Genomic DNA, 16,464 nt, shown 5'->3' on the forward strand with positions numbered 1-16,464 from the left:
ATCATAAACCTGAAAATAAAAAATATATTTTGTTAGTATAAAAATGTATACAGCAATGTATGAAAATTGATATAAAAAAATATAGAAATATTTAACCACAGATGGATAAAAGTTGAAACCTGATTGTAAATTTTGAAGAACATCTTTGTACACTATGTTTTTAGTGTATTTGTTAGGCGCTTCTTTATTATTGTGTATTATGATTTTAAGACCTTGCCTTGATGTAACTCTAGATAATGCAACATAAAGTTGCCCATGGGTGAACACAGGTTGAGAAAGATACAGTCCAACTTGTTTTAAAGATTGGCCTTGACTTTTGTTTATCGTCATTGCATAGCATGGCCGAATTGGGAATTGGCGCCTTTTAAAAATGAAAGGCCATTTGTTTTCAGTTGCTGTAAGGCTGATTCTAGGTATGAAAACTCTATGGTCAATGTTGTTGCCAGCAAGTATTTTTGCTTCAATAATTTTATCGTACAGTTGGGTGATAACTAATCGTGTTCCATTGCATAAACCCGAAGATTGATTTAAGTTTCTCAACAACATGATAGGCATTCCTATTTTTAAAGCCAAACTATGTGAAGGCAGACCATTGAATTCAAGTTTATTTAGAAATTCTGTAGGGTACATAATGCTAAGGTTTTCAAAATTTCCAGACGATGAACATAAAGAATCTGAACTCAAATAAGTTCGTTCTTGTCCGGGTAATAAATGAATTGCATAATTATTTATCTCTGTTACAGTTGTGTTTCTAGGTGTCACAACAGCTCGTTCCCTTAAATAGGCAAAATTGTCAAAATTTTTGTCAAAATCTGGGTATGTTGCTGCAAAAATTGAATGAATAGGATGTGTGTATGAATGAATGAGTAAATCTTCAGGAATTTCAATCCAAGATGCATCTTTATCGTTTGGATCATCTATATCAACAATTTGACCATCACCGATGCACAAAATCAATCTGCAGCACTTAATCCATTTTTTGACACCTCATATTTTCTTTTAAATGGAATATTTTGAAAAAGGCCATAAATAAGGCTGTTAAGAGGCATTTATTATTTCTTCTCTTGTTCCTCCTGGAATAACTGGTAATATTTGTCTAAAATCACCGCCTAACAAAAAAAGCTTGCCACCAAATGGAGCATTTCCATCTGAATTGTTCAAATGCGATAAAATATCAGAAAGTGATTTGTCCAATGCTTCAAAACAATGTTTATGATTCATTGGAGCTTCATCCCAAACAATTAGATCGGCTTTTTGAATTAGTTGGGCAAGGTGAGTTCCCTTTTTTATCTGACATGTTGAGCAATTGTTAACAGTTAAGGGGATCTTAAATCTAGAGTGAGCTGTTCTACCACTGGTAATAATAATGATGCTATTCCTGATGAAGCAACAGCCAAAACAATTTTTCCTTGAGATCTAATTTTACTTATTATTGTATGCCACAAAAAAGTTTTTCCTGTTCCTCCATGGCCATAAACAAAAAAGAGGCCTGGCCTTTTTTCATTCACAGCGTTGATGACGCAATCATATACATCTTTCTGACCTTTGTTGAGTTGTGGCAGTAAAGCTGAATTTTCTTTTTCCAAATTATGATAATCATAATTCAATTCTTCTCTCAACAACTTGTTTCTAAGTTCTAACATTTTATGTTCATCAGGCATAGGGAGATGATGATCTTTTAAAGAGCTGGATGATACATTGAAAAGCTGCTCTAATTCAAACAAAAGATAATTTTTTAATTCAAATTCTGGCAAAATTAGATTCGGCATTGAAAAAGTTTTTCGTAGTTTGTACAAAATGTCATCACACATATTTTGCCAAGAAGTGTCAAAAAGGAGTTGAGGATTCCCTACATCACAAAATAAAATGATTGTAACAAACAATTGCCTTAATTCAGAACATGAGGCAATATTCACTGCATCTGTTAAAGCTTCAATCCACTCTTTATCATCTCCTAACAAACCTAGGGACTTGCATGCAGCTTGGTATGATGGTTGTATAATGCCGTTAACAGTTTTTATGTCATCAAAATGAAAGGCTCCTTTTTGCAAATTTAAAAGCATCCTTAAATAATATAATTTGCCAGATGCAGGATGTACATGAGCTATTCTACCTATGGATCCCTTTTTTTTTCTAGGTTTCCACATCTTACTGCGAGAATCCCACACAAATTTTGACGGCAATTCTGCATAAGTTAGAGTTCGTGCTTCTTGAAAAGTTTTATTGGCTTCAAACCAACTTGTTAACATTGTATATTCAATACCTTTTTGATTAACAATTGATTGAAGCGATCGATCACCATTGAAAACAACATTTTGTTCTAAAGGTAGATGTATTGGCAATCGTTCAACAGGCAGGTTTTCTAGAATGGATAGGATATTGAAACAGCCTCCAAACAGCTTCATATGGAGAGATGTATCTACAATTAAGGTAGGCTAGTATTTCATCTTGTTGGTTCTCTTGAAAAACTACTCTAGCTCTGTCTGAACCTTTGTTTATATATTTGAATAGATATTTTATGAGCATCGATTGACAACAGGATTCAACATTTATATGAGCGTTATATCTCAATAATAATTCAGAATTGTAAGGCACTACAAAGCTGTTATCAATATGTATTCCATTTTTAAGCACAAATTTTGTTGCATCATCACGACGCTTATACACAGGAAAACCATTTGTTTCAAAAATTGTTTCGCTTTTGAATTGTTTGGGGAAAATTTTTGAACATTTACCCTCTCGCATGCACGGAGAATTAGGATTTATTTCTCCGCTAGGGACCGTGGATCATGAATTGATTAACAATATCATGAAGGATAGGATCCACAATCTTGTCTGGTAATTCAGCAGAGATGATAGAATCTATATCAGCCGCTGAGAAACATTTATAGCTTTGTTTCAAACCAGACTAATATGTGAGAATGCAATCCTCTTTTTGAAATTGATTGTACAAACTTCTGTTGTTGATCAAGCAAGAAAACCAAAAAAATACTTGGTCAGCTTGATCATGTTCAAAAATGATAGAAATTGAGTACAACAGAAATTTAAGTTTTTAAAATTTACCTCTCAGTTTCTCCAAAAGGTTTTCCTGATCTGATATAATTGATCATATCATCAAGTTTCATTTTGAACACTCTTGAAACTACATCAGGTCTATCTTCTGGTTTGTATCCGGGTTTTTTATCAAACTCTCTTACAATTTCAGGCCACTTGATATTTGCAGGTAAAAGTTATAAATAAATCAGGATGTCCATACTGCCTGCAAATTGCCATAGCATCTTGATAATTATTAACCATATATCTAGCACTTCCAGTATAGGAGCTAGGCAATATGACTCTTTGGCCTATGTTATTGGCATCATTATCACCCTTTGAAATTGCATCATAAATGCCTTTATAAACCTCACTTCTCAAATTTTTTTGATTTTTCCTAATGTAATCCAATCGATCTTCTTCAAGTGTTGCATAAGCGTCCACTAAAAATTGTTGGAACAACCTTCCGCCTTTTAATAGTGTGTCCAATTGAGGCGCTCTCTCTTGAATCTGATAAGTATATAAAGGCTCTCATAGGAATTCTTCCTCTTTTAGATTCACGACCTTTATAACCATTGTTCCATTTTAAATCAGGTGTGTACCCATCTTCACCATAAGGAAAAAGAATAGGATATTGTAAAGACATGAATTTCGGATTTAATTTTGTGATGCGTTTTAACCCTCCATCTTTAAACTCTATAACAATATCTCTATTTGAATCAAAAAGCCCTATATCTCCCACAATCAAACCACCAATTTCATCACATGTTGGTTGTTCATATTGTTTATTACCATTTGGCTGCCTACCCAACAATGTGATTTTCAAAGGAGTGAAGAAACCTTGTTCAAATTTATCTCTGACTGTTCTAAAAAGTTTAACCAGTTCATTTGATTCATCAAACATTTTAATCAAACCCTGCACAATGTTTTGATTAAGCTTTTCATTCTTTCGGTTACAATTAACGCGTGAAGGCGATTCATTACCTCATTATGGGTGTCATATATGTAAAGCTGGGCAAATTTTGGACATTCACCCTCAGGAGGCAGCAAAGAGCCCATTAAATGATGAACTTGACCACTAATTTTAAAAATGTAAGGGCTTGATCCATTGTTAATTGACTGATCAACTTTGGTCTCCGATTGAAGTAAATGCAAACATAGAATTATATACCCGAATGTTCTCTCTGAACAACACATTTTTTTGGCCTTGATTTGGATCAAGTAAACTTTCCAAAAATAGAGGAGTTGGTTTTGGAATTGGAAGTTTGATCCTTCCTTGTTGGCAACAAAGAGTGAAAAGAGGCTCATTGTTTTTCGATTTTTGTTTAATGGATTCTTTTAACCAAAAAAGATGCACCACAATGAATGCACTTATAATTCATCTCTCCCAAATCCACATATCCTTCAATAGTTCCTATAGAAAAAAGAAATGTGGAATGAAGAGAATAGAAGACAGAAACGGAGGTTATTCGAGCAATAGAACAATACGGTTTGAATTTAGGAGAAAAATTCACGTAAAAGAGAACCTACTTTGCTTGTTTCTCCTGAAGAAGGCCTGATTTCACCGATTTGATCAGAATGGGCAAATTCAATCTCATACGCAGCTTGTTTGAATCTGCGTTGATATTGCCATACAATATATTTTCAACGCATTGTTGTCTTTTGTTCTGGGCTTCTGGAATTTTTTTATGGCTGGTCATAGAATTTTTTTCGTGTTGATGATTATTTTCATTGTTTGTGTGACAAACATTTTGGGTAGGAAATTCTATACCAGCTGAAGTGCTAGCACCAGAGTCTTGTTGTATGGCCAAACCTTGTTGGCTAAATCTAAGGCTTTCAGATAGCATATGAGTTTGACCATTGTTTTTATAATTTGGGCTACAAAATTTTTTCGCTTGATGGCCATGCTTATGATCAACACAACAAACATTTTCATCAGAGATTTCTGTACCATTTAAAATGGCGAAACTATGAGCTTCGCGCATGATCGAATTTCGCTTATGCTATTTTAGTCCTTTTGTGCATCGTGCACAAAAATTTAAAAACCCAAGCAATAGACTGAAAACAGGAAAGGAAATAAAACATGCATAAATAAACTTTCAAATTATCAATTACACTTAAATTATAATTAAGCAAAGCAAATGCACAGTGATATTGACTAGAACCACAAAATAAGAATTTTTAAATGCCATAATATTTGATAATCAATAAGCTACAACCACTATGCATAGTCTTTTAAAAAATGAATGAAATACTAACCTGTAGTCAGAGAAGCTAATCAAGCACTTCCAAAAACAGCAACACAAAAGTAGGATTACAACATGCTATCTAAAATAACGAAGACAGAAAAACAAAATTAGATCAAATCAACATAGAACAACAAAAAATCTGAATATTGAACAAATTAAAACATGAAAATATGATGATGTGAAGTGAAAACTGGTTTTTTTTCAAATTGCTTAAGAGGAGAAACACATCTTAATTGGTTGAAAAGTAACCGATACCACAAAGAGAAAACTGAATAAACACATCACAACTTGTTTCAAAATCCATATGCATGCAAGGCAATGTAGAGCAATGTTAAATGTTCAGTAAAAAACAAATTTCATAAAACAAAACATCGACCAAACCCTATATAATTAGTTAAGCCAATATGATTGAATTTGTTTTTGTAAATTAGTTTAATGAGCCAAAGACATTCTAGATTTTGGACAACCTGGTGATCCCTAATTAGAGCATTAGAGCCACATGTGCTACATCTTTGATAGTATTTTGATATGTATGGCCACCTTTTTAACAAAAATTCCATCCTCATTGCTAAAAATTGGTGATCTTTTCCAAGTTTAAAGTTATTTCCATCATGAATTTAAAAAATTATTTTTATTAAAAAAAGTTCTTTCACTAACTGTATTGGAATGGAAATGTTACACTGTGTACTTAAAAACAGTTAGATGCGGCATTTGAAATAAAGAGTATACAATTATTGATTATAATATCATGCTTTTTAATAATGTGTTGTTTAATTTGAATAACTTTGATGCATAATAATGAAGCATCATCTAGCTGATTTGCATGGGTTCCTACTAAAACGTTAATGCATATATTATGTGATCTACAGGGGATGCTTTGATATTAAACTTGTATACCAATAATTCATTATTAAGAAATTAAAAATAATATATATATATATGGCTTAATGATCAACACAAATGGAGAATTGATGCCATTGGCTAAGACAAAACGGAAAACAATTAATTTCTGCTAATTTATTATAACCAAGAAACTCACCTCTTGCTTAACAGAACCAAAAGCAAGACCCTAACAACTTGATTTGAACCAGCAAAATACCACCTACAAAACATCAAAAGAAGACATGGTTAAGAAAGAAAAAGGAGAAAAAGGATGAGAAAACTGAAAAAAGAAGAAGCGCTTCTTCATATATCTATCTAAAGCGAAAACATCAAATGCATCTAAAGCCAAAACATCAGTTTAAATGTGTGACCATCGCAAAGCAAATTTGGAAAAAAGGCATTAGGCACAAAAGTAGTTTTCATATTTTTGATTGATTGAAAACAAATGCTCAGTTACACTCAAATCATTCATATTGATAAGTTCTTTCGTAAATACTCCATATTGATAAGTTCTTTCGTAAATAAGGATTTTCTTGACATGACTGTTCTTCTCAAATAAGCACTCAAGCTTGGTTGATGGCAGAGGAGTCAGCTAAGAAGATTATAAACAAACAAACAACTCTAATATCTCTAACATAAAATTATCAAATCAATATATAAATACTAATGTCAAGCCTAGTTAAACCGATATACAACAGTTAGCACATTCGACTCAAAACTGATAATCAATCAAGCCCACCAAGTCAATAAATCAAGTGAAATGTTTACTGAGAACCTTCAGGGGAAAAACATTCAAAAGGGCCAAAAAAAAAAAAAAGGCAGAGGAAGCATTTTATGCTCCACTTACAGAACTTTTTGGGTGGCAAGATAATGAATTTTCTAAGCTAAATGTAACATAATATTTATCCAATTTCGTGCACTCAACATAGCATCTTATTCCCAATGCATATAAGTTGATTATATATCAATTCCTGAGTTGGCAACAAAACAAAATCACTCAACATAGCATCTCAGGGATTATATACCTCAGGGATTATATGTCAATTTCTAATGTATATAAGTTGATTATATATCAATTCAGGGATTATATATCAACATAGCACTCAACATAGCATCTCATTGCTACATTATTGATTCTACTGGAGGCAATTCTTTTGAACATAAATCAAACACAACAAAACAATAATTATAAAAAATTAAAAATTAATTAAAAATTAACAAACTATCACTATATCAATCGATAGGGAGTATTATGAGTTCCCTTGATTAATTAGTGGCTCTGTTTTATGTGGGGTCTCAAAATAGAAAAATAAGCATAGGAAGCTGGATATTATTTACTTTGGCTTGCTTATGAAGTATACGATTTAGTATGCGGTCCCGGCCATTTTTGAGGTGAGAAAACAAATGGACAAACCAATCATTCTTTAAAAATCCCAACAGGTGATATGTTGATTCTTTTGTCCCTGTTTTCCTTATCTATCAGTTTCTTGATTACTTCAACCACATAATTACATAGCCTCAAAATACAACCAACCAACCAACTTTAAGCAAAAACTTAAATTTGTGATTCTAATAATGTAACTACATAAAAGAATTCTAACATTACAAATCACAAAGCATGAAACTTAAATTGAATCCATACAACCAAAAACCAATATGAAATGCACAGTGAAATCCAAGTACAAAGGAAAACATGATTAGACATTCATGAATAGTAAACAAATCAGAGCGTTACCTAAGAAAGAAAGAAAAAGGAAGTGCAGGGTTTCTTGCAAGTCATGTTCATCATGTTCATGCTTTTCAAAATCATAAACTAAAGTGAAACAATATGTGGATGCCATAAAAACAAATGCAATTTAGGTAAGCGAAAACTGAGATGGAGAGAAAAGGAAATTTATTAATTTGTTTTGCTTTGCTAACAATATCCAGAAGACACACAACTAAATTAATAAAATTTCATATGGCAGTTCAACTATTTTGAGCTTAAATATTCAAGGAGAATAAGCACGTAAAATAATAATGGAAAAAAACTCGAGGAACATGCCACTGATTTGTGACATGAATATAAGAAAGAATCAACATCTTCATAAAGACGATTAGAAATCCAAAATGGTTGAAACTGCAAAACAAAGATATAGTTCTTTTTCTTCAAAATCCCAACTTCAGGTGGTAAAAATAAATAATTTACTGCACCCTTAATCTTCGATTATCAGAACAATCAATTGACACAGCATGATTAGAAAAAGGGAAATGCCAAGTCAACAAAATTGCAAACACAGCCATATGAATAAACACATGGTCTGGCACATCAAGTTACTTTGAAAGAGTTGCTGTTGTATCTTAACTTTTCCCACTCGAATATTCAATCGGTATTTGAAAAGGCAAGTCCCCAATTTTTAGATGATCATTAAATAGATTGAAAAGAATACTTCTAGCCATCAAAATTCTGCATCCTTAACCGAATAATTGACTATAACTTGTCATCCTCACTTATATTACAATATACCAGATAGCAATGGCAGTAATAATTGAACCAATAATATGTTTTCCCTAAGAACAAATCATTAGCAATGCATTCAATGAGTGAAATATGAGACCCTCATAGTGTAGCTTAATTCAATGCAGGAGAGATTGTGAAATCAAAGCACAGATTAAAAGCCCTTTTCTAAAGGTGGCTAATAATCAAAAGGTATTAAAAGCTTAAAACGAAGGTTTGGTTTGAACATTTCATATCAACTATGGTATTTCATCAAGCAAGATATATAAAAGAATTGCCAGAAAAACCATCACTATATCAATCAACAAAACGATTAAAAAGGAAGATCAAAAGAGAAACCAAAGAATTTCAATACTTTGCTAAACTCAAAAAATTCTAATTCTCAACATATGTCTGTTAATTGATCAAATAAAGACCAAAAAATAGGCTAAAAAGATGAGGAGATACATACCCGAAGACAAAGGACGCAAGAACTTGTAGAAAGGTGCCGAGATGAAGGTTGCAGAAACAATGGAAATATCACAACGAACAGACACAATTTCATAAACCGAAAGGGCCGCGGATTCGCATCTCACGACTCCCCAACAAAATCAAGAGAGAACGAAAATCTTCCATCGTGCTTCTCAACCAGCTGAGTTCGAAATCAACGATGAACTCTCACGCTGGCCCGAGCAACGATACGTACTGGGAAATGTATAATCAAGGGAGGGGCAAAGGGAAGAGAGAAAAGATATAGTGGAGGGCTTTTCGAAATTTACTGTGCAAGAGAAAATAGAACGATTTCAATCATTAAAATGAGGGGCATTTCGTCATTTCATCGCTTGTGCTTAGGACAAAGATGTTTAGTTGGATTAGCTTTAGTATATATATAATATAATTTTGTCTTGGTGCAGGTGATTTAATTTATAATTGGTTATTTAGTCATTGCAGCTTAAACTACTTGCATTAGTACTAACTAGAAAGGACACGAAAAATAATAAAGATAAGAAGACACAAAAGGGGACAAAAATTTTGGACGACTTCATTTTTGGACTGTTCATGACTCAGCAGAAGTGGAAAGAAAAGCTATAACAATGGCCTGAAGGTTGTGTTGAAATCTCAATTCCATTAAGTTTGGTGTGATCAAGTTTGTGTTATAAAGCCAAAATTGGTGTCATCGAGTTTTGTTGTTGGCACATGAAAACTTTGCAGTCTAATGAAAGGAATTGATTCACAGCCACATTGAACTTCTTAGGCATTAACAGAAGTTTGTTTTCAAATTACAAGAAAAGTCAGCCATCAATACAAGAAAATTGAAAATTAACATTTCTCATGCCAAACTAAAAAGGTGAGATTGCGAAAGACAGAATCATTCAATATTCCTATGTGTTGAACATTTGGGAAATCATTCAATATTCGTATTGAATATTGCAACGACCCGTTCAATATCAATCATCAAAGGAATCCGCCAAAGAAGCAAGCGTCCTGCAAATATCAAACCCATAAAGATTAATCAAAAAATTTACCAACTTTTCCATGACAGAATTCAAGATCTGTGCCATATTAAGGCTTGTTGAGTGTTGTAATTTTCTCAAATTTTTATGACGGATGGGGTAGATAAGATAAAGGGTAACAATAGCGTCAATTGATCTAAAAGCTCACAATTGTACATCAAATTATCCAAACAAACAACCATTACTTTTCAATTTGGAAGATACAAAAGAACATTATCGCTTCGATTAGTGTCTTAATCATGGAAATTAGAAATTAATCTTATAATAAACTCATTGAAAAAGACTCACCCATAGACTCAGAGCAGCATATTAAACAGGAACCAATGTTGAATGAGTCAAAGAAGATAATTTCAAGTAATGCCTGTCTAAAGATTGGAAAAGACTTCAGCATTGACAAAGATAATATATTTCAATTTATGCTAGATCTATATATGAAACTTTTAGTGAAGTTTGATCAATTTGTGTAGGCTGTAGCAAAACGCTCATCTTACCATGGTTTTTCCGTCCTCAATCTTCTCTGGTTCTTCCTTTTCATGATTCTCCCATATTCCACCATAGCTCAAACATCCAGAAACATATCTTTAGGCTCATCCCTCACTGCACGAATGATAACTCATCGTGGCCATCACCATCAGGTGAATTTGCTTTTGGTTTTCAACAGATTGGAAAAGATGGCTTCCTGCTAGCCATCTGGTTCAACAAAATACCAGATAGAACCATAGTCTGGTCAGCCAACCGGAATGATCTAGTGCAAGAAGGATCCAAAGTTGAACTTGCCAGTGATGGAATGCTCGTGCTTAGAAACTCGGAAGGTGGACAGGTATGGAGTGCTAATTCTGCTGGCACAGAAGTGGCCTATGCCGCCATGCTTGACACAGGGAATTTTGTGCTGGCCAACACAAACTCAACCAATTTGTGGGAGAGTTTTGATGTACCAACTGATACAATCCTACCCACACAGACTCTAAATCAGAACGGCAAACTCTTTGCTCGCTATACAGAAACGAGCTACTCACAAGGAAGATTCCAGTTTATACTACAATCTGATGGAAATCTCTTGCTTTACACAACAAGATTCCCACTGGAATCTCCCAACTTTGCATATTATGCAACCATGACTATGGGCACCGGCTTTCAGGTCATCTTCAACCAGTCTGGGTCTATTTACCTTACTGCCAAGAACGGGAGCATACTTAATATGTTATCATCCAACACAGTTTCAATGAAGAATTTCTACCAGAAAGCTACTCTGGAGTATGATGGAATTTTGAGGCACTCTGTTCACCCTAAAAGCAATGGCTCAAGTGCTGGAACCCCCCTGGCTTGGTCCCCTTTGACCTCTGAACCTTCAGATATTTGCTCTAGAGTCGGAGGGACATAGGCAGTGGGGCATGTGGATACAACAGCTTATGCAGTTATAATGATAAGGACCAGTTTGCCAGTGCCCATATGGTTACTCCTTCATTGATCTAAATGATAAGCTGAAAGGATGCAAACAGAACTTCTTCGCAAAGTTGCGATGAGGCCTCATCAGAGACAAATCTTTTTTATTTTCAGGAGATGCAAAACACGAAGTGGTATGGTGGTGATTATGAGCAATTTACATCAGTACAAGAGGATTGGTGCAGACAAAGTTGCTTAGGTGATTGTTTTTGTGCTGTTGCTATTTTCAACGATGGAGAGTGCTTGAAGAAGAGAATTCCTTTATCGAATGGGAGGATGAGCCCCAGTATTGGTGGAAAAGCTCTCATCAAAATAAGGAAAGATACTTTGATACCTGAAGGTCCAAATGCAAAAGAAAAAGATAACTCAACTATGATCCTCGTTGGATCAGTGCTCCTCAGTTGCTCGGGGTTTCTGAACTTGGTTTTACTAATAACTACCTACTTGATTGTTTCTCGCATTTATAATAAAAATGCAGGGGTGAATCAACCTTATTCAGTCATGCCAGGCATGAATGTGAAATGTTTCACTTACGAGGAGGTAAATGAAGCTACCAACGCATTCAAGGAAGAACTAGGTCGTGGTGCTTTTTTCAACAGTTTTTAAAGGAGTTTTAGCATTTGAGAACAGGAAATGTGTTGCTGTCAAAAGATTGGACACGATTGTTGGAGAAAATGAGTTGGAATTCAAAGCTGAAATGAGCGCAATTGGCAGAACAAATCACAGAAATTTAGTCCAACTACTAGGATTCTGCAACGAGGGGCAGCATCGAATTCTTGTGTATGAGTTTATGAGCAAAGGTTCCCTAGCAAGCTTCCTCTTTGGAGAATCAAGGCCTAACTGGTACCAAAGAAGGCAAATTGCCTTGGGTACCGCAAGAGAACTCTTGTATTTGCATGAGGAGTGTAGCATGCAAATCATACATTGTGACATTAAGCCTCAAAACATTCTTCTAGATGACTCTTTCACGGCCAGAATTTCTGACTTTGGATTAGCAAAGCTTTTGAGAACAGACCAGACTCACTACTACTGGAATCAGGGGAACCAAAGGGTATGTGGCCCCTGAATGGTTCAAAAGCTTGCCAATCACAATGAAGGTGGATGTTTACAGCTATGGAATTATGTTATTAGAGATTGTTTGTTGCAGGAAGAATTATGAAGCAAACATAGAGGACGAAGATCAAATGATACTCGCTGATTGGGCATATGATTGCTATAAGCAAAAGAAACTGCATCTGCTGTTGGAGAATGATGATGAGGCAATGAAAGACATCAAGAAGATGGAGCATGTGATGATCGCAGTTTGGTGCATTCAGGAGGATCCATCACTCAGACCCACAATGAAGAAAGTCACACAGATGCTTGAAGGCACTGTTGAAGTCTCAGTTCCACCTGATCCTTCCTCTTTTATAAGTTCAGTATTTTGAGTGCTAGCAATTATAATTCCACTTTTCTGGGTATCAGAAATTTATTATGTCTCAATAAACAGAAGAAATAATTTTATTTAGGCCAATATATGTTCATTCAATGCATGCACCAAATATTATTGCATATTCACAAATCAATTAATCAATTTAACTGATGTTACTATTGCCACGTGTCAGTGCTAAGGTGGCTTAGTTGTTTGACTATGTTGACTATATTCACGTGTATTGTTTAGCCTAGATAGAAAAGAGACTAATCCCTCTTCTATTATTCATTATGTAAAAATACAATTTCTGACAATATACAGAGCTTTACTTTTCTCTCTCTCTTCGTCACTTCATCAAATCCTCTCCATAGTTAACAAGGTGATCATTTCCATTGAATTTATATATTTCCGGGGCAGAGTTATTTTAGAACATCTCCATGGAGGCAAGGCAAGTAGAGCTGCAATTGCAATCTTTGCCGATAAAAGAGTTATTGCCTTACTCAGGGCGGTCCATTAGATATAGAGGTCTGTGCGAATAAAGTTGATGAGACCCTATATGTATAAGTAAAATAACAATTTTCAAATTTTAAAATTCATTAATCATAAATTAAACCGAAATCATTATGTGGCATCAATTACATTAGAACCCACAAATAGAATCACGATCATCCTTGGTCTATTTTCACGTACTCATATCCACTCAATTTTCTTTACATTTAAATAAAAATAACAAATAAAAATAAAAACTACACCTAGCAAAATGAAGCAAAGATGCATATGATGGCTAATTCCAATGCAACACATAATTTCTAAATTCTAATCTGAGAGAGAGGTGTGGTGGAGGCAGAGATGCATACCGCCTTTTGCCTTGCCAAATAGTAAGAAGAATTTTGCTTTTGGACGCCAAAGAGTCAAGAAGAAGTTGGGAAGAAGTGAATTTAAATAAATGAAAAGCGATTTGAGAATACCATGGAGAGCGCGACACGCACAAACGACTCAGTTTATTTATTTATTTATTAATGCTTGTAAAAAAATCTGCCCATTAGGAACATAAAATAATCTTTTGGAATAAAAATTTGCTTAGAACGAAAAGTAGTAGAAAATATATAATATAATGCTGGGCTTTTAAAAACATTTAGAGGCCCCTAAATTTAGGGTCCCATGTGGTCGAGCACAAGACTGACGCATACATACGCCATGCATCGACCTGGCCTTACTATTTATATATATTCTATGGTTTGTTGTGTAGTTTATCAGATACAGTTACCCCTTTAAAGATGCTCATCTTATATTAGATTTAGAACAAGGTTGGGTGATCGAGGGTGATCAGGTGATGCGGAGTTGAACCCTGCGCTTGAGCATAGGCTCCGTCACGCTGCTTCTAGAGTGGAGGAACCACCTAAGGCTGGTTTCACAGAAGAATGACTACCTCCGAGTATAGCCGAGCGGCTATACTACTTTTTCCAAAATAAAAATAACAAAAATCAGGTATAGCCGCGCGGCAATAGTCTTTTTTAAAATAATTAGGGAAGGACATGTATAGCCGCGCGGCTATACTATTTTTTTAAAAATTAAAAAACCGAATATAGCCACGCGGATGTATTATTTAAAAAAAAAAAACAAGTATAGGTGAAAAAACCCAAGTATAGCTGTGTGGCTGTACATTCATTCATAGTTAGTAAAATACGGAACATGAAAAAATACTAATAAAATACGTACGTGTTTCATTCAGCAAAATTTTTGCAAATTACAACTTAAATGTTCCGCACTATATTATTTTTAATATATATTATTTTTATTCAATAATAGTGTGAGAATTATGTGTATAATACGTGAATCTTGTGTCTCTTTGAAATTTTTGTAAAAAAAATATGCGTATTAAACATGAAAAATACATACATACATGTATAATACGAGTATTGTACGTTTGCTTTTTTTTTTTTTTTTAAACGTGAACTTTACATAGTCGTTAAGATGTGTGCAGACCACTAATGTATTAATGAAAAATACATACATAAATGTATAATACATTATTAAACATGAAAGTGCTAAATTGTTTATACGAGAAATAATTCTGTAAAGCAAAAAAAAATCAAAAAGGGACAGTAGAAACTCAGATAATGGCCTAATAGTAATGAATAATGCTCTAAACTACTCTTATTGATAAACGAAAATCGGGGAAAACGATTTAAAAGAAAATAAAGGATCCAACTATATATATAAAGCTATAGCTGATCGGCTATACTATTTGTTAAAAAATTAAAACAAGAAAAGCTAGTAAAGCTGCACTGGGTATACTATTTATAAAAAATAAAAGACCCACCAGGATTAGGCCACACGTGTCAAAATGCAGATAGATAGGTAAGGCGACTATACTATTTTAAAGAAACATTAACAAAAACGAATATAGCTGCTCGGCTATACTATTTAAAAAAAAAAATACAAGACCGGGTATAGCTGATTGGCTATACTATTTATATATATATATTTAAAAAAGGACCCACTTAGAGCTAGCCACCACGTAAAACAGTAAAGCCGTTATACTATGTTTTAAAAAAATTAGGAAAGAATGAGTATAGCCTCTTGTCGATAAGATTTTATAAATAAATAAAATATATATATATAAAAGAAGGAAAAAATCCGAGTATAGTTGGTGACTATACTTATTTTTATAAAAAAATAGAAGAATCGAGAGTATGGCTGCACATTTTTAAAAAACCTTGTATAGCCTTTGGCTATACATTCATTCATAGTTAGTAATATAAGGAACATAAAAAAATATGAATATATCGTGTTTTATTCGGCAAAACTTTTTGTGAATTACAACGTAAATGTTTGACCACTATATTACTTTTCAATATATATAATTTTTATTCAGTAATATGTTAGAATTATGTCTATACTACGTGAATTTTATGTGTTTTATTGAAATTTTTGTATAAAAAAATCGTGTATTAAACATGATAAATACGTATGTACTCTATATAACTTACTGAGTATTGTAAATTTGCTTTTTAAAAAATGTGAACTTTACTGACTCTTTAAGACGTGTGCATAACACGAATGTATTATTGAAAAATACGTATGTATATGTAAAATACATTATTAAATGTGAAAGTGCTAAATTGTTAATTGCTTTCATATGTAATTATTGTTTTAATTATTTTTTCTTTAGTGAATAAATAAATATTTTAATTAACTTCATAAATTATATTATTTAATAAATAGTAATTACTTTTTTAATTTTTTAACTTAATAATATATTTAAAAACTAGTTATTCGTTAAGTAAATAATAATTAAAACATAACTACTAAATAAAGTCATTAGAAAAGAGAAACTAAGATTGTGCTATTTAAAGGGGATAGCCGTGCGGCTATACTTTGAAAATATTCTATTTAAAGCGCGTATAGCCGTTCGGCTATACCTTTAAATTTCTATTTATAGCGTATTCCATT

At 33.4% G+C, this 16,464-nt stretch overlaps 1 protein-coding gene and 3 pseudogenes across 1 annotated transcript; 1 reads left to right on the forward strand and 3 right to left on the reverse strand.

Moving 5' to 3' along the window:
* Window position 1: 1 nt before the first annotated feature.
* On the reverse strand, window positions 2-633 carry LOC148921301 (uncharacterized). The gene is made up of 2 exons (XM_089044150.1): window positions 120-633; window positions 2-9 (listed from the first exon to the last, which is right to left on the reverse strand). The coding sequence occupies exons 1-2, from the start codon at window positions 628-630 to the stop codon at window positions 2-4; spliced, it is 519 nt and encodes a 172-aa protein (XP_088900276.1). The 5' UTR covers window positions 631-633.
* Window positions 634-1,429: 796 nt separating this feature from the next.
* LOC148921302 (uncharacterized) lies at window positions 1,430-2,405 on the reverse strand (annotated as a pseudogene).
* A 654-nt stretch (window positions 2,406-3,059) lies between these two features.
* Window positions 3,060-4,436, reverse strand: LOC148921303 (uncharacterized; annotated as a pseudogene).
* A 4,243-nt stretch (window positions 4,437-8,679) lies between these two features.
* On the forward strand, window positions 8,680-13,342 carry LOC103341902 (G-type lectin S-receptor-like serine/threonine-protein kinase LECRK3; annotated as a pseudogene).
* The last annotated feature ends 3,122 nt before the right edge of the window (window positions 13,343-16,464 follow it).

The sequence above is a fragment of the Prunus mume genome, linkage group LG1, assembly GCF_029339155.1.
Source record: "Prunus mume cultivar Tortuosa linkage group LG1, ASM2933915v1, whole genome shotgun sequence".
Lineage (NCBI taxonomy): Eukaryota > Viridiplantae > Streptophyta > Magnoliopsida > Rosales > Rosaceae > Prunus > Prunus mume.